We start from the raw sequence: 22,687 nt of genomic DNA, 5'->3' as shown, positions 1-22,687 counted from the left end.
TACAAAAGGCCCGAACAATGCCAATGCCAAAGGCGCACTAATGAGAAAGAGGGAAATCTCAGGGAATTCTACTCCAAAACAGAGAACTACAGACGACTAATAACGATCTGGGGGGAAAAGAGAATCAGTCTCTCCCAGGGATGAGGCCCCTAATTAGTTATCAAATACAGAGTGCTCAGCCCAGAAATCATATACACACAAGCAATGCTAAACAGACTCGGTAGGTTGTGTTGATGTATTTCTGCGTATAGATGTATACATATGCATAATAAAGGAAAAGAGTCAATCAGTTTGAAAGGAGGTAGACAGGGATGAAGAGGGTTAGAGACCAGAGACATAGGAGAAATCAGAGGAAGGAAAGAGAAGGAGGAAAGTAATCTAATTATGTTTTAATTAGCATTGTAAACTAATTTTTTAAAACAAGTGTTTCTAAAGCAAACAGGACAGGAACAAAAGGACAAGAAACTTAAGTTCTTGGTCTGATGAAAGAACTAGGTATTTCCAACCAAAAGTTCATTTAGAACAGCTGCTAATGCTTTGTGGAAAAAAGGAGACTATCACATTACAGTGGGAAACAAATGCTGATTACGCGACAGCATGCAGCCGATCCATGCCGCATAGGGAGTGTGTATTCACATATAGACACCCAACAGAACTGGGTCTCCAAAAAAAAAAAAAGCTAGCCAAAACTGGGGAGATTTTTTAGTGTTTTGGTATGGAGAAGTTTTTAGTAATGGGCCTATTTTAGAAATAAAATGGTAAATGCCATTTTATACTGAAAAAGTAAAGTTATATTAAATATGTAATTTCTATGAATTCTAACAAAATAAATTACAGCATTCCAAACTATACATAAAGTTGAATCTGAAATGCAAAGAGAAATTTTTAGGAAAAAAAAACCACAACAGAAATCTCTAGTAAATTTCCACCAGCTCAAACAGCTGACAAAGTAGAGAAGGCCCTGAATAACAGCGCTGGATAACTACAACTTTGTGTAACTGGGGTGAATTAGAATATGTTCAAGTTAGGATTTAAATCAGAAGTTATTCAAATTAAGAAGTTTTGAAACTACATTTTTTTACTATCTCTATAATATTTACTAAAAAATATATTTGAATTAAAGAAACTAGGAACTTACAAACTCTTGCTCTTGGGGGACAGATGAAGATTCAATGGCATATATTCATCATACACAGTGCTGCATTTCACAAAGCTAATTTCTTTCAACTACATTATATACTTTGATGGTCTGCATCGGTCCTCCCATTCTGTCCCTTCAGGCTTGTCCTCTGACAACATCACAGTAACATAAGAAAAGACCTACTGATACATGAACAGAACAGGCCTTCAAAAGGGCCTCACAGGCAAGTGTCTGTGTCTGGGTGCAGCTTTAGCATCAAGTCAGGGCTTTAAAGCAGTCCAGAAAATGAGAAATAAATTGGGGTGAGCAAATTTAATCTCCAGCTCATTACATGATAAGTTTATCTCAAAGATTTCAACATAAAAATTTAAGTACTTAAAGAAAATGCTAATGTATATCTTATTTTGTATGTATACAATGTCTCTACATGTGTTTGTAAGTGTGCACGTGTGTGCACATGTATGTGATAACAAAACCCCTTCTCTCTCTCTCTTTCTCTCTCTCTCTCTCTCTCTCTCTCTCTCTTTCTAACACACACACACACACAAACACATCCAACAAAATGTTTATGTAAATTAGAAAAAGACACCTGATTAAAAACCTACTAAGAGCAAAATATACTATTTATTGGCCTGCAATCCCAGCATGTGAGACACTGAGCCAGGACTTGATGAGGCTGAGGATAGCCTGAGGCTCACAGCAAAACCATCTTAAAGGATAAAAACAGCTAAAGTAAAACAAAAGACTGTACCATTTCTAAAAGAAATACAAAAGGTTCAACATCACAAAATTAACAGAACAGTTATACACAACTTGTTAACTTTCAAGTAGCCAACTCCCAATGGCTCATTGTTATGCCCAGAAAGTAGTACAACTCAACCCTCTTCAGAGAAGCATCTATTTGCAGTAGATTGGGGATTAACACCCAGACCCACAACTGGCCAAGGTGCAGAGGATTAAAGGCTATGGAAAGCTCAGCCCTGTAGGGAACATACTTATTACACCCACTCTTCCAAAATCTGGAAGGTCACTGGGGAAGAGAGGGTGGAAAGACGATAAGAACCAGAGGTAGCGATGACCCCCCAAGAAACAGCATCTTCTGGACAGAGCAGGGCGACTGCACGCGTGAGTTCATCGTGTTTGTGACAGCATGCACAACGCATGTGCAAGTCCAAGTCAGATCAAATATCAGCATGGAGAGCGGAGGTGGAAGTGAAATCTCACACCCCAGCCATGGAGCTATCGGAAACCAATTGCTGCCGGGAGAGGTAGAAAAGTTTTCCCTATGAGTATAGTCCCTGGGAAGTCAACCACTCCTTAATGGAAAGCCACACATGCAAAGAGTATTTGGACAACACCAGTTGTACTTAATCATGGTTTAAAATAATTTTTTAAATGACACAAAGCTGAATGAGCAAGAAAGGAAATATAGATCTGGAAGGAGTTCAGAGAGGGTTAAAAATGATCAAAATGTATACAAAAAATTAATATGCATTAGTGTTTGCCATGGGAAGTTTCAGGTACCCTGAAACTCAAGTTACAGATAGTTTTGAGCTGCCTTATAGGTGCTGGAAGTTGATCCTGGGTCCTCTGGAAGAGCAGTCAGTGCTCTTAACTGCTGAGCCATCTCTCCAGCCCCTATGTATAAAATTTTTAAAGAACTGATAAAAATATATATTCAAAGAAACTAATTGATCCCCTCAAGGTTCAGAATCAATGCAGAAGAGGAGGAGGAAAGATTATAATCAATGCAGAAGTATCAACTAACTTCAAAGAAACATCGTTGACCAGACACAAGAGAGCAGATGCACATAACAACTCAGGGGAACTGCGGCAGCAGTGCAGACCTGCACGAGCTCCAGCAGGACAGAATCGCAGGATGGAGGAGATGTTGAGTACAGAGTTCCACTCCCGCCAAGAGTTATTGGCAACTGATGCCTGCTGGAGCAGGGAAATCAATGTTTGTCAACAGAGTGTCACTTGGTAGATCAACCACACTCAAGTACAGGTCTCATGCCCAGGAGTAGTGGGACAACACAAATTGGAATCTGTGTTTTGGGGTATGGAAGTGGTTTGTTGTTTGGTTGTTGTGTTCTTTACTTTTTTTTTGAAAGAGAGAACATGAAGATGGGAAGGTAGGAAAATGGGGGAGGATCTGGGAACAGCTGGGGGAAGGAATGAATAAGAACAAAATATATTGTATGAAATTCTCAAATAATAAGCAAAAACAATAAAAAAAACTTAAGGAAAAGAAATTTTACTATTTATCAAAGAAGTATAAGACATCCATTGATACATTGGGAAAATAGGTCTAAGTCACAAAGTTAGCAGTTATTTCACCATTAACTTTTAAAACTTGAAATCCAGCTTTCATAACATAAATAGTAAAAAACGCCTTTTATAAGGAATTACAAACTGGTACAACACAGGAGAGGCAGATGGCATAAAATGTGTATTTCAAAGGAAATGTACCCTATACATAGTAACTTGATAGCATAGATTCAACTCCCACCATACAGCAATGGTTTTTTTTTTTTTCTAGGAATTTATCTGAAGACAAGAAGAGGACATAAGGATGCGGAGACCATGATGTGTCCTGTAACGTTGTTGGCGACTTTTGGAAAGCAGAAGGGATTTAAACACCCAATGGTACAGAATCTGCGTGAACCATTACACCTTAGCAACTCTTGGAACACTGATATGAAAAAATACTAATCACACATTGTGTGTGGACATAAAAGCAAACAATAGCATAGTAATGATAGCACATTTGAAAAAAACAACAAAGAATGTTTGTGCTCATTAAAAACAATTTTGTTCAGGAAGATGTTTAACAAAATATCACATTCTGATGTTCTGGTCAGGATCTTGTATCTCTCCTGCCAATCTTTGTAATTTTTTTTCTTTAATTAAGTGCAGCAACATAATCACTGCTAAGACAATGAGAGTGGTTTTAAAGATGCACTGAAATTAAACTCCTTCTTTTAAAGAGCTCAGGCGGCTGGCTCTCTCCTCACTGTGGAAGGAAGCACCGTGGATCCCATAAGTGGAAAAAAAGATGTGGCCTGCCAGCACCCCGAGGGACTCTTTCAGTAAGATGATTATAGCTGCTATGACAACAGGGGAGGATGTGACGTCACAGAATCACCCAGTGACTTCGGTATTCCTGTCCCAGTGCAGAGTTCTTGAAGCCAGCTGGAAATCCAGCAGAGACCTCATTAAGGGCATCTGCTCAGTAATTACCACAAGTTTCCCCTCATCACACATCCAGCTCTGAAAACAGCCCAGCCGTGGAACTCCAAGGGCCCCCAACCTTGCACTCTGTAGAGCTCGAACTGACAGTGAGCAGAGATGTCAAGTTCCAGCCGTCAGTCAAAGCACCTTTAATCAATGGAGACCAGGAGGCAAGAGGCAGAGGACATTTAGTGAAGCCACAATACACTAAAGCCTCAAGATATTTAACTAATGCATTTTATATTGCATGTCCACGGCACATTTAGACGGTTTCCATTAAAGAAAATCTAATGTGCCTCTAACACACTGGAAAGACGGCAATGACTGCACAGCGCAGCAGACAGTCCACTGCAATGTCGGAATGTATAATGAATGCTCCTATAAGGAATACAAAGTCCCAAGACCCTATTCACACAGCACCAGCACAGAGCCCTGCACAGAGACAGGCAAACTGTTACAGGGGAGGCGAAGAAACAGAAAGGGTTTCAAGTCCCAGCCCTATTACTGAGTCTCTTGAGCCTCAGCTCCCATACCTGCAAACTGAGAATAATAATGAGACAAAGGTTTGTTGAAAACGTGTGCCTAGGACTCAAATAAGAAGATCGCTCAGAAATCTTTCTGGGGGAGCTGGAGAGATGGCTCAATGGTTAAGAGCACTGGCTGCTCTCCCACAGGTCCTGAGTTCAATTCCCAGCAACCACATAGTGGCTCACAACCATCTGTAATGAGATCTGGTGCATACATGCAGGCAAAACACTATATGTATAGCAAATAAATAAATATTTTTTTAAAAAAAGAAAAAATCTTTCTGGGGCAAATTAGATGGATAAGTCAGTGAATTATTTGGTCCTTTATGAAATTTTAACTCCCAGAGATTTCCTGCAAAGAAAAACCCCTTTGCCAGGAATGGGAGAGATCACAGTTGGCCAGTAAGGTCCCACAGACCCCCACTATTACAGGCTATTGCCACTGCACTTGGACACCCCCACAGAACATTATGGTAAGGCATGACTGTTGAAGATACCACACACTAGAATCACAGAACATGGAGAAGTCAAGGCGGCACTAACCAGGAAGCATAACCCCTGCTGGGTAGCCTTCACAGTGCTGAAGGTGCCACTATGCAGCTCCCAGAGGCTTCCCCAGCTGTGAGCTCTTCAGCTACAACAATGACTGACCTGGCAAGACATGCCCACGGGCGACACATACACCGTAGGAGTAACCAACCATTTTCTGATTGGAATAAAGCCCTGCTCCACAAGATGAACCCCATACCTGTCACCAATATTAGGCTAAGAACCTAAGGATAAACAGGACATAGGCCCTACCAGAGAAACTACTACTCCTATGCTGTTAAATGGACATAGAGTCAAACCAAATCCCAATTACTTGTTGTTACACCCATAAATCAAGGCATTTCCCAACACTCATCTATTTGCAAAAGACAGTGACGAACACAGATACCCAAACTTGCCAAAGTGCAAAGGATAAGAGACCTGATGTTCATCCATAAAGGAACCATATATACCACAACCCCCTCTCAAGGCTCATGGATCATTGCAGAAAAGGGGGCAGAAAGAGGATGAGCCAAGGGCAGTAAACAACTACAAGGAAACATCAGGGCACAGAAGGCCAGCTTTGTACGTAAACTCGTGTGGCAAATCCTGTCCAAGTCTATGCTAGATCAAATCCCAGCATGGAGAGAGAGGGGTTTGGGCACCCAACCCCATGGCAGTGAAGCAAACAGGACGTGAGCTGCCAGGAGAGGGACAAAAAGTGTAGGTAAGCTGAACATGATGCAGCAGAAGGGCACACATCCAAGAATATTTGGGCATCATAAATTGGACTTCAAGGGTTTTTAAAACAAAAAAGGACATACAATCTGATGTGTATGGAAGAGGAGTGAGTACATCTAGCAAGAAATGGAGAAGCGGGGGTGAGTATGAGCCAAACATATATGAAATCCAAAGCACTGTAAAACTAATCTTTTGTTTGTTTGTTTCAAGACAAGATTTCTCTGTGTTAGTCCTGCAACTCACTTTGTAGACCAGGCTGGCCTTGAACTCACATAGATCCCTCTGCCTCTGCTTCCTGAGTGCTGGGATAAAAGGTATGAGACACCATGCCTGGTTAGAACTAACTATTTTTTTTAATTTTCATATATTCATCCTCTCTCTAATATACTCTCTCTTCCTTTCCCTCTCTCCATGCCCCCATGTGTGTGTGTATGTATATGTGTATATGTGCGTGTGTCTCTATATACTGCTATTGCGATGCTAAAATATTATACTATTTATGGTATATCTCTGTCCAACCCAGAATGATCCCCAAATTTCTTCTTGTCCACCCTATTCCCACCCTCCTTAGCTCAGTGATTCCAAAAAAAAGTTGCATATCAAAGTCACCCAAGATCCTCTGCCTAGGCCTTATCGCCCAATTGTAACAAGGAGCTGATGGCTGCTACCTGCTCCGTCCCCATCTGTACAAGCACTTGAGATGCAGCTGATTCCTAGTTCCACAAAACTTAGTTCAAGAACTCTCTGCTATTGCTAATAGAGTTGCAAAATAATGTAGACACTTTGACCACTCCTAAAAGTTACATGTGAATTTACTGCACAACCCAGCAATTCTACTCCTATAGATTCTCCCAAGAAACTAGACACAGATGTCCAAAGTTTTGTACATAAATGTGTATAACAATAGTGTTCGTAAGAGCCCCAAACTGGATATAACTGTGCCCACCGGATCAGTCCGGTGATCATGGGAACCTCGGATAGGATATTAGCAGAGGTTATCTCTGAATAATGAGGGTTTTTTCCTCATCTACTAAAATTCATATGGATCATTTACAGCAAATGAAATTGGTATGCTACCTTTATTTTTTTAAGAAAAGAATTAAGTAGTTAGGAAAATGGACCACCTACTGAGCTAGGAGCCTAGAAGACTTCAGCATCGTTCCGGAGAAGGAATTACAGTTCAGAAGGACACAGGAAAACCCAGTTATGAAGGTGAAAGCTAAACATGTGGGGAGAGCTGGCTGTTATGGGATAGCAAGACCATTCAACAAACACCCACTGATTCTCCATGGAGCATAGGGAAAATAAGTTTATAAACACAACATTGGTCTTATCGCTTCCCCTCAAAATGGTTCACTGACTCTCATCGCTCTTGAAAAAAAAAATTTACCAATGAGGCTTTTAATCAGACCTCTGTGTGTTTCCCCAACCTCTTCCTGGCCCGGCTGTCTCTGCTACCAGCCCAACAGATCATCCCACCCTCTAGCCCCAGGGCCTCTGTTAAGTCTACTGAGATCCACACATGTGTTCAGCACACACTGCTGTAGCCCACATAGCACCTAGAGCTTTCCATCATACAATACACAGGTGAACAGAAAATGCCTAGTCAGGGCTGCTCCTTTTTATCACCCTGGTATCTATCAGGACAGCTTGTATGTAGTAGGAACCCCATAAAAACTGGCTCAGTGAGCAATTACACACCTTAGCCGGGGAGGGGCACAACCCAGACACAAGCAAGGACCATGGAAAGCTGCAGAACTCTACCTGTGAGGGTAGAATTAATCCATATGGCAATGGGAAATCCATTAGAGGTTTTGAGGCTGGCAGATCAGAAAATCTACTGTACGTGATTGTAACTAGATGAAGTGGAGGCAAAGACATGGGAAAAGAAGGCTAGGGTAGCTAATTGGTCTCTGGTTTAAATAGTCTAAATTTCAGAACTGTAAGGACAAGATCCATTTCTCTATCCCCTTTCCCCAAGCACCCTCTTCCTGGAGAGGACTGAGGCCCACCTATTTCAGGGAGCAGAGGTCCACATACTTCAGGAGGCAGCAAAGACACAGATTTCCTTACCCAGTCAGCACATACGCATCTGTAAGATGGAGCTAACTGCGATATTGCAGGGACTGATGGGATGGAATCTTGCTTAACAACTGCACAGTCACCCCAAAATGGGCTTCTCAAAATAGTGACTAAGTCCAGGCTTATGGTCTTACACAAATGGACTAAAATGTGCATCTTTTAAACTTTTTCAAGGTCTCAAACAGTTGGCCTCATAAATATATTGAATAAGAATGGAAAAAAATGCCCTTGTGATAGAAAATTGGGTTTCTCTGGGGTCCTGCAGACAGTTAGGAGCACACTCAGCTCAGAACACAACAAACTCCGTCTCCCACAGGATGCTGGTGTCCCTTCAATACTGACCTGCTTGATCACTACAAGCTCTGGCTCCACAGGATACTGGAGTTCCCTTCAATCTAACAGGCTTGATCAAAAACTTTAAGGTAACTTCCAACCGCTAAAGAATCATGAGTCATTAGACACAGGGGGCTCTCTGGGAGATTCTAAAATAATGACTTTAAAATAGAAATCCATTCCCTCTCCCACCACTGCCTAAATCCTCTGGTTTAATTTGGGCTATTTGGGTACAAAGGGGACGGTAGACGATGCTAGCTTTCTCTGGGGGCCACACAGAGATCAAAAGAGTCGAAGGGCTAGGAGGGTCTCCTGCTCAGTAATGACAGAGGAAACACCGAAGCCCACAGAACTTCTTCCAGATTTGGAATCAACTAAGGAGAAAAGGGCGGGGAGGAAAATGAGCACTTACAGTGGTCTCCTTATTGGGGGCAGGTCATAGGATATAGACAGCATCCTTCCTCCTCGATGAGATTAGGAAATAAGATGAAGAAATTTAAAAACAAACAAAAGAAAAAACTCACTATCCTAAGAGCTGAGCAATTCAACTTCGAGATAGTCTAAACGTGTAGAAGGAATAGTTTTTCCATCATATGTGCCTTAATAAATTCTTAAATGATCTCTAATAGCCAAAATACATGAATAACAAGAGACACAACTCAGCAGGCCCGATGCAGTGTTCCAACCCAGAATGCAAGAGGGGAAGGGGAAGATGAGCTGCACTGAGCCCCCACTTGTTAGTTTGACCTTGAGCAGGTGGCTCCTCCAGCTGTCTGCTTTCAGCTTGGGGAACTAAACCTGACTACCTCTACACAGCCCTCCCCTGGTCAGAACAGGGGATCCCTCTGTCTCTTGAATAGCCTCTCTGGAATTCTTCCCAAGTCACTCGGGCCGTGTATCGGGGAGAGGAAGCACCGCCAGCTGGAGAGACAAAAACAGGAGTCAGAGACAGCCTCAGCAGCAGCAGCAGCAGCAGCAGCAGCAGCAGCAGCAGCAGCAGCAGCAGCAGCAGCATGTGTGGCCTGACTCTCTCGGACAGAGAGCCCTGAGTGGTCTGGGCCTCTGTCCAATAGCGACTGCCCTCCACCAAGTGAAAAACCATCTTCCAGCAGCTCTGCCTCCAAGCCACCTGGGCCCCTTGGGGAAGGACTGGTTCTCGGGCCAAGCTCTGGCTACAACCCAGCGCCCACTTGCCAACAGCCCAGGAAGTGCCAAGGAGCGCCCCCCAAAGCAGCTGGCACCAATTACTCAGAACCAGCTGGAAGCATTTGGCTGGGGAGAGGAAGGCCTCCAGAACCCTGGCCTGGGTACCAGCACTTGATATAAGTGGCTGGCTTGGGGCTTGGGAGACAGCTGTGGAAAGCAGCATTGGGGAAGCAGCATTGGGGAAGGAGCCACATGCGTGTCTGTGAGTCTTCCGTGCTTCCTTGGCTTCACAGTTTCTCCATCATCAACACCAAAGGCCTCCCCTAACCAGACACTGGGACCGTGCTTGGTTCCCTCATTGCTTGTCCCGTGGTAACTTCCCAGCAACACAACAGAGAAGTAGCCTTTATCCCCATTACTAATGAGAGGCCTGAGTCCAAAAGAGCAAAGGGTGTCAGGGCTACGACTAGAGCTCAGGTCTTTAAACTCACTTCCGTCTCTACTTGGCTCAGCACTGCTGGCGAATAGGGTCTTAGAGGCCCTCCAGGAATCCAGCATATGGAGAACGGGGTAGGGGGTGGGGGTGGAACAATGCCATGGGCACCAAGAGGAATGCCTTTTGAAGGAAAAGGCCAATATCAATAATCAAGGCAACTTTTCAAGAAGCGGTTTATATAAGTGTCTGATCAAAGAGGACTCAGAGCCGGTTATTAAAATTTTCCTATTATGAATAAAAAAACAATTAGGGGCTGAGAATATGGCTCGATGGCATAGCATCTCCCTGGCTTGTACAGGGCCCTGGGTTCAATCCTCAAAACTGGAAAAAAACTGTCGAGCTACTTACTCTAGGTACAATACTGAACAGCAGATCTCTAGAGCTATTCTTTGGGCTTGACTGAAACTTCAGAAATTAAGCTATTTTATTTAACTTAAAGTCTGTTTTTCTGGAACTAAGGAGATGGGTCATCAGTTAAGAGTCACCCTGGGCCAGCAAGAAATGGCTTCCTTTTTTCACAGAATCACGTCTGTGTGAGAAGTAGAGGAAGGGAGGGAGAGAGGGATGACAGGCTGGCTTCTGGCTGGCTGGGAGTCTCAGAGCAGCCAAAATCCTCAGCTAAGAAGTAAAGCTCTGAGCCTCAATTTCCTCCCCCCATGTCAAATGGGGATCTACATATGATAAACCCACAACTAACTAACATCATCCTAAGTGGAGAAAGGCTTGGAGTGATTCTACTGAAGTCAGGAATGAGACAGCGATGCCCACTTTCCTCGCTACTTTTCAATATTGTGCTCAAAGTACTAGCTGGAGCAATGAGGCAAGAAAGGGAAACTAAAGGGATACAGGTAGGGAAAGAAGAAATCAAAACTATCCCTATTTGCAGATGATATGACACTGTACATTAGAGATTCACCTCTGCACCCCACCTTCAAAATGCCAGAAAGCTTCTAGGAGCAATAAACATATTCAACAATAATGCCAGGATACAAAATTTCAGTAGCTTTTCTATACACCTACAACAAACACACAGAGAAGAATGGAAGGCACTCCCATTCACAATGGTCACAATGAAAAAGAACTCTCTAGAAATAAACCTAACCAAGGAAGCGAATGACCTCTACAAGGAAAACATCAAATCTCTGAAAAAAGAGATGAGAGACCAGAAAGTGGAAAGATATCTCATGCTCACGGATTGGGAGAATTAACACTGTAAAAATGATCATCCTACCAGAAAGTGTTTACAGATTCAAATACAATAACAAGCAAAATCCCTGTCTCATTCTTCACAGAAATAGAAAAAAACTAACCTAAAATTTATTTGGAAACACAAAAGACCAGAGATAGCCAAAGCAATGCTGAGCAAAAAGAACAATGCTGGTGGAATTACATTCCAGTTTTTCAGATATACCATAGAGCCATAGTAATAAAAAAAATGGTGCAAGCACAAAAACAGACATGTAGACCAATAGAACAAAATTGAATGCCCAAACATGTTTACATGTAACTTCAGCCATTCAGTATTTGACAAAGATACCAAAAACATACCCTGAGGGAAAGGCGGCATCTTTAACAAACGGTGCTGGGGAAAAAATGAATGTCTGCATGTTAGAGAATGTATTTAAACCCATATCTACCATCTTGCACAAAAACTAACTCCAATTGGATCAAAGACCTAGACGTGAAGCACTGAAACTGCTAGAAGAAAACACAGGCAGACCCTACATGACAAAGGTGCAGCCAAAGCTATCAGTCCCATATGATGAAGAGGATGTCCGTAGAATCTCTGCCAGCTATGCATCTATCAGAGGACTATTAGCCAGAATGTATACAGGATATATAGAATATCAAAAGGGAGAGGGGAGCTCACTCAAAGAGCAAGTTCTCAAAAAAAGGAAAAAAGTGATGGCTAAGAAATAGTTCAAAAACTTCTTTCTTGCAATAGACAAAGATTCTTACAGAAAATAAGTCAATCAAAATGTAGAGATGTAGACTTAGATCCAACTGATAAATCTACAACACAATGCCTGCACCTAAGACTTGGGGATTCTGAAAGAGCCAGAGGAGCAAGATTTTCTGTGAGACGATGTCTACTAGTGATGTCTGAAGCTGCACCCGTGAAGTCCCACCAAGGTGACAATCTAAACATGAGCTGATCAAGGAGGACACCAACAGACATGCTGAAATTGATGGGAGAAAGTCCATGAGGCCTCATTACTACACACACACACACACACACACACACACACACACACTACAGGCAACTAAGGAATGCTGATTCCTTCTGAAAATGGGAAGAGAAACTCCCATTCTCTCATCTGAAAAATGAGCTGTGGGTATTATCAAAAGAGATCGAAGACTCCACAATGGGTGCTTTAGCAAGAAAAGGTGTGTCTGTGTTTTTGCAGACAATGCTCTTTCACAGGAAGGTGGATCTGTTTGCATTGCAGGAGTCAGGATCTATAAATCCACTTAACACCAACCCCAAAAGATACTCAAACTCCAGAAGACAAGAAAAATATGTCCAAATAATTAGATCCTACTCCACCCCACACACGTTCCCATTCATTTCACATTCAAATGCTCATTCCCAAGAAGAGCACCAAAGCCAACCACACATTGAGTTGTGCACGTGGACTTCAATTAAAGTTAATCGTGTCCAACACAGGTTTCCATCACAGGCCCAATTGTGTCTTACAGGTAGAAAGCAGGTTGGTAGTACTTTCTACATATGCCACATGTCGACTGGTCCAGACCCTCTTGACCACATACCCATTCCCATGATTCCCTGAGTAAATCATAGATGAGAACACAAAGACATTTACCCTGAGAACCCAGGAGGAAGGAACTGGACTAGAAACCTAATGGCAGACAGACTAGCAAGCTCCATTCTTTCACATGATCTTCTTCTAGACAGTATGGGATTATACTACCTAAGACCCTGGCTCTTTTTGGTTTTACTGGAATCTGAGTTGGTCCAGCAGACCTAACAAAGCCCCAGATCTCTCTTCATTAAGATGGTAGGCTAGCATCAAGGCCAGGCAGAAACCACCTCCACTGTGGGAGGCAGTATGGTGTATAGAGGCGAGCCTGGTGGGAGATACCTGGCATGGGTGCTTTCATCTCAACCTTGCCATTTCCTTCCTATGTGACATCTACAAAATCGCCTCATCTCGAAATTTTCTTTTGTAGAACTGGGAGCATATGATCTACCATCTTTCAGAGTCGTTGTGATGGAGTCTGTCAAGTGAAGTACCGGTGGAGAGCCTAGACCACAGCCCACAGCTACTCTGTCTACATGGAGCCCATTTTTAGTGGGTTTTGACATCGTTTCCCAAGAGCATCTGCAACCCAAGTACATGGTCACTTAGGGGCTCTAGGAGTCCAACTCTCCAAAGCTTGCTCCATGGGAATGTTACTGATGTTTAGTCCCGACTCTTCAGGGCTGTCCTTCACCACAGAATATTAATTCCTCTGGCCTCCCTTCACTATCTCAGTCAGGCTTTCTATTGCTATGATAAAACACCATAACCAAAAACACCTGGAAAGTGAGGTATTTCATCTTATATCTCCGAATAACAGTCGGAGATCACTAGACGATCTATTCAAATAGACCGGGAACCTAGAGGCAGAACTGATGCAAATGCCTTGGAGGAACGTTGATTACTGGCTTATTTCCTGTGGCTTCCTCAGCTTGCCCTATGCCACTCAGGCCCGCCTGCCCAGGTGTGACACCACCCCTATGGGGCTGGACTTCTCATATCAATAACAAAACGAGAAAATGCCCCTTATAGACTGGCCTTTTCTCAATAGTGGTTCTCTCTTCTCAATGACTAGCTTCTATCAAGCTGACAAAAACCTAACCAGGACACTATACGCTCCCCAAGCAGTTCCACTTCTAAAATGCTACGTCTGTACACATTCCCCTGGGGCATTTCTCTCCTGAGAGAGTCATAGGCCCAGTGAGAACCAGGAGGGAAATATGCCCTCCCCAGAGAAAGGACAGGGATCTGCTGAGGATGAGGGGGCATTTACAACATTGTCACAGCTCCTGTCTCTCAACTACCTTGACCCCCAAATTCCCTTATCCCCATATGCCTTCCCAGAAGAATCTTTTGAGTCTTCAGGGCCACTTAAATTCCTTTAGCACAATCCTTTGACCCAAATTTTTTACAGACTAATAGACTAGAGGAAGAAGTGGTTCCTATGACAGAAGGTCAGATGCCCAAGAGAAAGAATGATCTGGAGACACCAAGACCTCAGGATTCTCTGCTATGTGATATGGGGGGGGGGGCACCCTGGTCCATCCTGCTGAAGCAAAGGTGAGTCAGTAGGATTTTAGCACAGACTCTGACTGACATACATTGATGCTGCAAAGAAAAGGGCCTTGCTTGCAAAAAAAAAAAAAAATACATGCAACATAGATGACAAAATTCACTTGAAAGGCTTTCAAACATATAAAATAACACATACATACATAATACATACATGTATATATAATGTATCTATGAATATAATGTATTTAGTTCCTATCATCTATATAGTTGTTATATGATTAGCATATGGCATATCAAAGAAACTATATATAACATGGTGTGTAAAATTAATATTTACTACATAAATTAATAGGTTTTTAAATTAATAAGTGATGACTTTCCCAAGGTAAAACAGTCAAGGAAAATGAGAAAGCAATTTTACAAAATAGTGAAACTTGTTGAATTGAGATGCCACAATCCACCTCTCAGATTAGAGCCCTTTTTAAGTAAGCCATAGTGTCCAGCATTCATGAGATCATGGAAGGACATTGATACACTAATAATGGGAGCATAAAGTAGTAGGAACTCTTTCCAGACCATGGTTGAGCAAAACATTTTAAAATCCCTAAACAAAAAATGGGCATACTTTGAACAAGAAATTGCACTTCGAGAAGCTTAATCTTAAAAGTACTCGCTCGGCTGATGAGATTGTTTGTTTATTACAAACTGTAACTATCACCTTGAAGACACTCATGTTTAAATAGATGTTATAATAAGGGGAAATTATATCCTCCTCAAGGGTTTTGTTTTTATCATCACCCACAAGGATGAAAAGTGAGAGCCTAAGGAACTCACAATAGGTGATTGGTCATAGGCCAGGAAGCCAAACTAATACGATATTATTAAATACAAGATTTCCAAACACTATGTTAAAATGTGTCTCTGTAAAAAAAATGTATTGGAAAGTATAAACAAGGAATATTAACATTTATCAGTGAATGATATAAGAGGTGAATTTCCTTTTTTCCTTTTTGAATATCTGCATTTTCTAAAATGTCTTTATTGGCCTAAAAATCCAAAATGTTTTTATCACACTTACTAATTTTTACTTTATAACATGTTTCTGCAGACACAGCATATAACCAAAAGTGTAAAATCCCTGAATAAAGATCCGAAGTCTGTCTTCATAAACTACTCATGTATTAGTTTAATATCTTAAGTAAGTGCAACAATTACTGCTTATTGAGTTTTTGTCATGTGGCAGACACTGTGCTAAATCACATCATGCAATACAGTAAAATTCAATAGACATTTGTTGATGGGGGTGACAGATGACAGGATGAGAAGAGCAGAAAGCCCAGCATCTATGAGTGAAGTTTGTAGCTCACATCTCTCCGAGGCCAGTTCTTGTTGGGGGCCTTCTGACCACCAGGCTATAGGGTTCTGCTAGGCTAGCAGAACTTCTCTTAATGGAAGGATCGTAGGTGGGGGAGGATCATTCTAAGACCCTACATCTTAGTGAGATACGGCTGTATAGAGGATAAGGTCTGATGGGAACTACCTGGTAGAATTTAAAACTTACTTTGGAAAGTTTTTCTACTGGAGTCAAGAAAACTGAAATTTACGTGACTTTCAAATGAGACAATTTTGACCTTGGAAACTTTTCATTCACTTCTAAGACCCTTCCCTGGGCACAGAACATCACCTCTAGAGAGTGAAAGGCAAATAAGTAGCTCCCGGGAGTTCACAGTGCCCAAGGACTACCCACAGGCTCCCACCAGCCATTCTAGGCTGGCAAGCGCTGGAGCCCAACTCCTGGGTCTGGGGCAGGAGGTGTGAATCCCTGGGGATGGAAAGTGAAGCAGGCAACAAGTGACTCAGTTTCCGAAAGACAGGCATGACTTCCCTATGCCCACTTGGGGGGACAACGGCAGTCCTGGCTGCAGAAACGACCCAGGAAAGTGTGAACAGGTGTGATATGGTGTATCTGGGGAAGGACACATGCTTATTCTGCTCCACTAACTCTGGAGCACTTCATGGGGAGCGTAAGTGACCCAGAGTCAAGTTCCTCATCATTGGTCTCTTCCTGGTGCCAGCACTTTCCTGCTCTAACCCCAAGCAGGTGGAGCCAAAAACAAAATAGCATATGCCCTCATTCTCAGAGACGTTGTTGGGAGAAGATGGGGTTGAGGGTCATGGTCATTTGAGTGACTGCTTTAAAAAGAAGCTGAGAGAAGCATCTGGGTACCCACCTCAGAGCTGCTGTGAGCCAAAGCTAACACTCCTAAAGGAAGCTGACCACGGCTAGCTCCATCTCCCAGGTGGGCCCCGCTCCCAAGAGGATAAAGATGCCAGGCCTTGAAAAGCTGTTTCAAAACAGCAGAAACTCAGAGTAAGACTAGAGGCCTGACCTTTTCAAATGCTGGCCTCCAGTGAGTGAACTCGGGGGTCAGCAACCTGAGGACACTCCCAGCCCCTTCTGTCTCTCCCCTGTTGGTGAACATTTTGGAGCAGGAGAAAAACAAATCACTTTGAACTCCCAAAACACAGTTCCCCAACACCCCAACACCCCAGGTTTTTTTTTTTCTCTGAAACATTCCAGTCACAATGGGCATCATCCTTCCCTGTCTGTAGGCCTGCAACCAGCCACTGGGAGCTCAGGACTCTAAAAGGACCTTGCTCTAGGACTCTCTCTATTGCTCTCTCCTTCCCTCCTGTTAGTCTTTTGTCCTCATATCTTGGTCCCTGAACTTCTGACTTTGTAGTCTACACATAGATATCTGTTACTCTTTGTCTCTGTCTGCCCACTTCCTTCTCAGTCCTTTCCGATTCCTCTTCCTCCTCGTTCTTATCTCCATCTCTGTCTCCATCCATCCTCTCCTACACCTTGTCACCCAAATCTCAGCGTGGAATGAGCCATTCAGAGAGGTGTAATTGAAAACTGACTCCAGGATGCTAGCTAGAGCAATGGAGTAGCAAGAACAGCCCGAATTGGGCTTCCCCAGGCAGGTCAGATTCCCTCCAGTCAGCACCCTCCGACCCAGATTCCCATGCCCACCGCTCCCCGCTTAGAACTGGCCACCGCCACAGGAGAGTGTGCTGTGCGAGGACGCCAAGAACGGCCCGGGTGCAAAGTTCTCACCGATAGTGAAGCTGTACCCATCGATGCTGAAAGTGGCGCTCCTACATTTCTTGAAGCCCTCCTTCTTTTGGCTGGCGTCCGTCATGGCTCGTGCCTCCGGGGTCCCAGCTCGAGCGGGTGCCCAGCCTTCACTGCACTGTCACTGCAGACCCACGCTGGCTATGAGCTGCTCACGGCGGCTGCACGCACCTAGACCTGGGAGCTAACAACCAAAGCTCCCTGTGCAGCCCCTGCGCCCCCGCCACTGCCCCATTTCCAACCGGCTGCAGCTGCGACGGCAGGGGACTGGCGAGGCTGCGAGGCTGCAGGCTGCGTGTGGCTGTGGGCTGGTCCGGGCTGCCGCGCGCCCTTCGTGCTTTGCTCTCTGGAGGCTGGGGGAGGTTGGGAGACCCCGAGGGAACGGCGGGGATTGACGTTCGTGCTTTTTCTAGGTGTGTTTTCTCTGGCAGAGTGGAAAGCTCCCCCAAAGCACACAAGAGATGGAGAAGCCAACACCTCAGCCGTCAGACGCGCAAGTTTACTCCAAACAAGGAAGTAGAGCGATTGCCACGCCCACTTCCTCCCACAGCTGTCCCCAGGACTAGCCCAAGCCCCAATAATAGCACTTCTCGGCAGTCCCTGGCCAGAAGATAATTACCAAAGTAACTCTTTTGTGGGTGAGTATTTCTACACAAAAGCCCTAAGACTAAGGTGCAATTTACAACCTAACTTAAAGAACCCAAATTCAATCTCTGCTCCTCCGGCTCCAAATTTGAGTTTGTTACCTGTGATGGACTCTGGGGATGTGTGGAGGTGGCGATCTCAAGAATCCTATAGCTAAGGTTCTAGTGGCAGAAGAGGGAATCCGGGCACAGGAAGGCTTGAGAAAGGTGCAGACTTGGGACTCAGGTTCTCTTTATGACCCCACAGCACAGCACATGTCGCTGGGTTTTCCAAATATCTAAAATGATAACGTTTACCAGACACATGCTAGAGATGCACAAAGACCAGAGCAGAGTCCCACGGAGGGACCCTCTCCCACACCCAAGCTATCACAAATCTACAGTTAATTCAGCCTCATTTGCTGAGCAGCAATGTGTCACCATTAACGAAACTCACCAACATTAAGAGTCCTGCAAGTGGGTTGCTAGGCAGTTTCAGGAGGCTTCAGGGGAAGAGGACAGTAGATAGGGGAGTACTTGAACCCAGGTTGAACATGCCTAGGAAATTTAGTCTTGTACTTTTAAAGAAATGGGTTTGTTATGTCAGATCCTAGCTGGCACTTGAATGGCAAGCTCTCTCAGGGAAGACCGAGAGCCACATTCAGTCTGATAGTTTGAGGGCAAGATAAATTCATCATAAAGACAATGGGGTGGCAGACCTCATTTTTCAGAGAATTTGGCCATCCCTTCACCAGAACTAGGGGTGCAGCCATGTCATGCTGCAATCCTTATCGTGTACAGTCGTGTCTGGAAGATGCAAGCTTGAGAAGAAGCTCACGGACTGACCTGAGTGTGAGATCTAGGGCCACCACAAGCGAGATGATCCAAAGGTGTTCAGAACTTCCAGACTCACGATCCAGTTCTTTCAGTGAGAATCAGGTGAGGAAGCCTGTCAGACCTCAGACAGCATGAGCATTCAGACAAAGTCATGCAGACACCAAGAAGTCTTCTGTGTGACAATATCTATTGTTTCAGCCACCGATTTTACAGGAGGGTTTTATATGTAACATTTTATATGTATTATGTATATTGTGTGTATTTTACACAGCAATTAAAGTTTCTAATCACTCTCACCTTTCACACTTTGAACTTTTAAAATAAGCATTTGCCTTCTTTCGTCCCAACAAAAGTCCTGAAGTAAGGAGTCAAGATACCTCAGTTAGCATCTCCCATGCTAAATTATCTAGGGGGAAAAAGCCTAAAGTGATGGAAATTTTTGCCTGAGTGAGTGAAATTCAAATTATATTTAATCACACTTAACAGAAAAGCTTCTTGAAGTATACTCCGTCAAAAATAAAAACAACGTGATCATTTACCTAAGTGTGGTTTAAAATAACTTACCTGAACAATTAGAACAGTTTAAAGATTCTCTCTCTCCCCCAGAATGGCGCTCTTTCTCTGGCTTTAGAGACTGCACACCTACAGAATCACTAAATTCATTATCGTCTGTCTGAAAGCAGCCTTCTCCGTATAGGGCTCTCACACCAATGAAACCAGGCGAAGCTCAATGCTAGCGTGACATAAGCAAGGAAAGGATGGAAAGGATGCAGTCAGGCCTGAGAGCAAGATGAGCTTGTGCTTGCTCCCTCGCAAGTGTTCCCTCCTGAAGGACTCTACAGCAAGCAAACCAAGTCAAAGCAACCCAGCAAATGCAGTCCCTATCCCCTTTAAGATGGGGTAGATAAACATTGAAAGCCAAGTCCACCCTGCTCTATTTCTATGAAACCTATGAGCTAAAGGTGCCTGTTACATTTTTAAAGGATTTGGCACACTGAGTAAAAAGAACTCAAAAGTTGGAAGTGGTGATATACTCTTGCAATTCCAGCCTTCAAGACTTGAGGAAGGAGGACTGCAAGTTTAAAACCAACATAAAACAAAAAGACATAGAGCAAGACACTGACTGAAGGAAAAAATATTAAGCAGATAAATACTTTTATAAAAGACACTAGCTCAAATAAAAAAGCAAAACCAAGGTCATCTTGAACTCATAGCAATCCTCCTGCCTCATCTACCTAAATGTTGGGATTTACAGATATGCCTAGGTTGCTCATTGGTTTTCAATTTTTTTTTATTTCTAGAAAAAGATGAAGAACTACATAGCATTTAGGAAGTGTTCTCTGGACTTCCAAAGCTCAGCTTGTTCTTGGCTTTCCTTCTGTCCACAGACGATTCTTTTTCTGTTGCTACTGAGCAGGGACTCAGTCACCTTCCCACACCCCTCTCTTTGTTCAGTGCCCTCATGCTGACTTTCACACACCTGTCTCAGCCTAGCCCACCTTCCTGAGAGCAGATATCTTGACGTAGAACTCTCTATCTTCCCATTTCTCCCCCAGAGTTCATTTGGAATACAAAGTAAAGGAGAAAGCTTTCCTACACTTTCTTAGGCCCACCTGACCTTTATTTACCCTCTTCCCAGCTGTCACCAGGGGAGGAGAATCTGTCAGCTGGCTGGTTGGTGCTCCAAAGCATTCCTTGGGTCAAACTCAGGATGGCAAAAGTCTCTTCAGGGCCTGTCTGGCACCTCTGTGAAGGCTAGAAAAGGGGCCTTTCTTCTCTTGGAAAGCAACCTCCGTATGGGAAATACTCAGAGGTCAGTGATTGGCCTCCTGACCAAGGTTGCACACAATAGCTCTTTACAATGGGTCACTTCTGGGTTCCTATGGTAATACTCTCAGAACAGCACCAAGGCCGCATTGTGACCTCTAGTAGTGCCACTCACATCTGCCCTGTCGTCCACATCAGACGCCATTCTCATAGAATACACATGAAGTCCTGTCAGAACTTGTCTTGGGGTGCCTGACATCTCTCCAGACCTTTCCTGTGTTCTTCCCCCGGTCCAGGCTACCACTGACTCTCACAGAAACCCTGACAATAAGTTTTACCCAGCTGGCATTTCTACTTTCTACTCCAAGCCATTAACTTGAGGCTAGGGAGATCTTTTAAATAGAAAATTTTAGTAATGTTCTTTTGCTACCTAAAACACATCAATGACTCTTCATCATTGAGAATGAAATTTCAGAATAAAGAAAAAGCTCCTTCCATTGCCCCATGTGGCCATATGGCATCTTGTAGGCGATGTGGAGAACATTGCAACTTAGGCTTTCTCTCAGAAATGGGGCAGAAGATGCTTTTAATGGGAAGTAGAAGCTAACAGGAAAGTAGTTGAAAGCCAGGGAAGGGAAGGTTACAGTTATGCCCCCTCACCTGGTCTAATGCACTGGGCTTCCCACCCAATTCATGGCTTGTTCAAGGACTTAACTTAGACAAGCCCCAGAAACTCTTTCCATTGCCAACCTCCTGGAGAGAATTCAGGCGTTGCTTCATGGGAACCAGAAAAAAAAAAGAGCTAGTAGCATCGAGGACCTCCTGCTGCAACTTCTTCTTTGTTAGTCTACTCCATTAACCTTTATAGGAAGCATTCACAGTCTCAGGGCTCCATCCTCCTTACCACAAAGCACGTGTAGAATGGAGAAAGCTTTATGCTAACCCCTAGGGACTGGGACTCCTTCCCTCCCTGGATCCTCTACAGCTAGCTGGTAGAAGGAAGCAAAAGAGGCAAATGGACATGAAGAAGGATTTTAGGGTCTGGGCATGAAAGAATCACATCCCCTACCACCACATTCCCATAACCAGAAATTAGTCATATCACCCCATGAAACCACAAGTTGTTCCAGGAAATTTAGGTTGGGGAGAAAGGTTTTGTAAACACATCCTTTGAAACCCTATCCCTTCCACCCTGTTGACTGAATTTGACTTTTAACTCAGCAGGTGGAGAGGTGGGTTTTAACCTAAGGGCTAAGATAATAATCTGACCCTGAACCAGACTTTAAACTTTGAATTTTAACTCCAAGCTCCCCAAACCAAAGCACCTGACCCCACCACCTTAATATAAATTAATTCCTATTTGTAAAAAAATAAGACTTTTATATGTGTCCTATTACTCGCTAATTATATAAAGAATTTTAATGCTGCATTATAGCCTTGACCTTAGAAAGAAAGCCAAAAATGTAATTGATTTAGTGGCTGTATATTGCATCATCTTATGACATATAGTTTTCCTTTCTGTCACTAGAAAACACAGATATATAGAAATACAAAAGGGCCAGGATGTGAAAAGGCAAAGAAAACAACAGAGAGAAGTTCAATACATAACCTTTAGTAGGCCAGAGAAATTCTCTGAAGATGGGGAGCAGGGGATTAGAATACAGAGCATCCAAGTTTGCAATGCACGGGGCCCCAGGTGGATGACAGAGCAGGTAAAGCCAGTAAACATTTGCACTCAGTCTTGGGGGGATGGAACTTGGTTTCTCAGATGTCCTGCCTTGGTCAGGTCACTTGTACCAGACTCAGTGCTTAACAA

General features: G+C 43.5%; 1 protein-coding gene across 1 annotated transcript in view; it reads right to left on the bottom strand.

Moving 5' to 3' along the window:
• Pde1c (phosphodiesterase 1C) overlaps window positions 1–17,711 on the bottom strand; it is a 446,197-nt gene extending 428,486 nt beyond the window's left edge. Inside the window, exon 1 of the mRNA XM_038319212.1 lies at window positions 17,627–17,711. Within this exon, the coding sequence (XP_038175140.1) occupies window positions 17,627–17,711 (85 nt within the window). The remainder of the gene's footprint in view (window positions 1–17,626) is intronic.
• Between the last annotated feature and the right edge of the window lie 4,976 nt (window positions 17,712–22,687).

The sequence above is a fragment of the Arvicola amphibius genome, chromosome 2 (genome assembly GCF_903992535.2).
Source record: "Arvicola amphibius chromosome 2, mArvAmp1.2, whole genome shotgun sequence".
Taxonomy (NCBI): domain Eukaryota; kingdom Metazoa; phylum Chordata; class Mammalia; order Rodentia; family Cricetidae; genus Arvicola; species Arvicola amphibius.
Note: the sequence above shows the minus strand (reverse complement) of the source record. Positions and strands in the feature narration are given on the sequence as shown.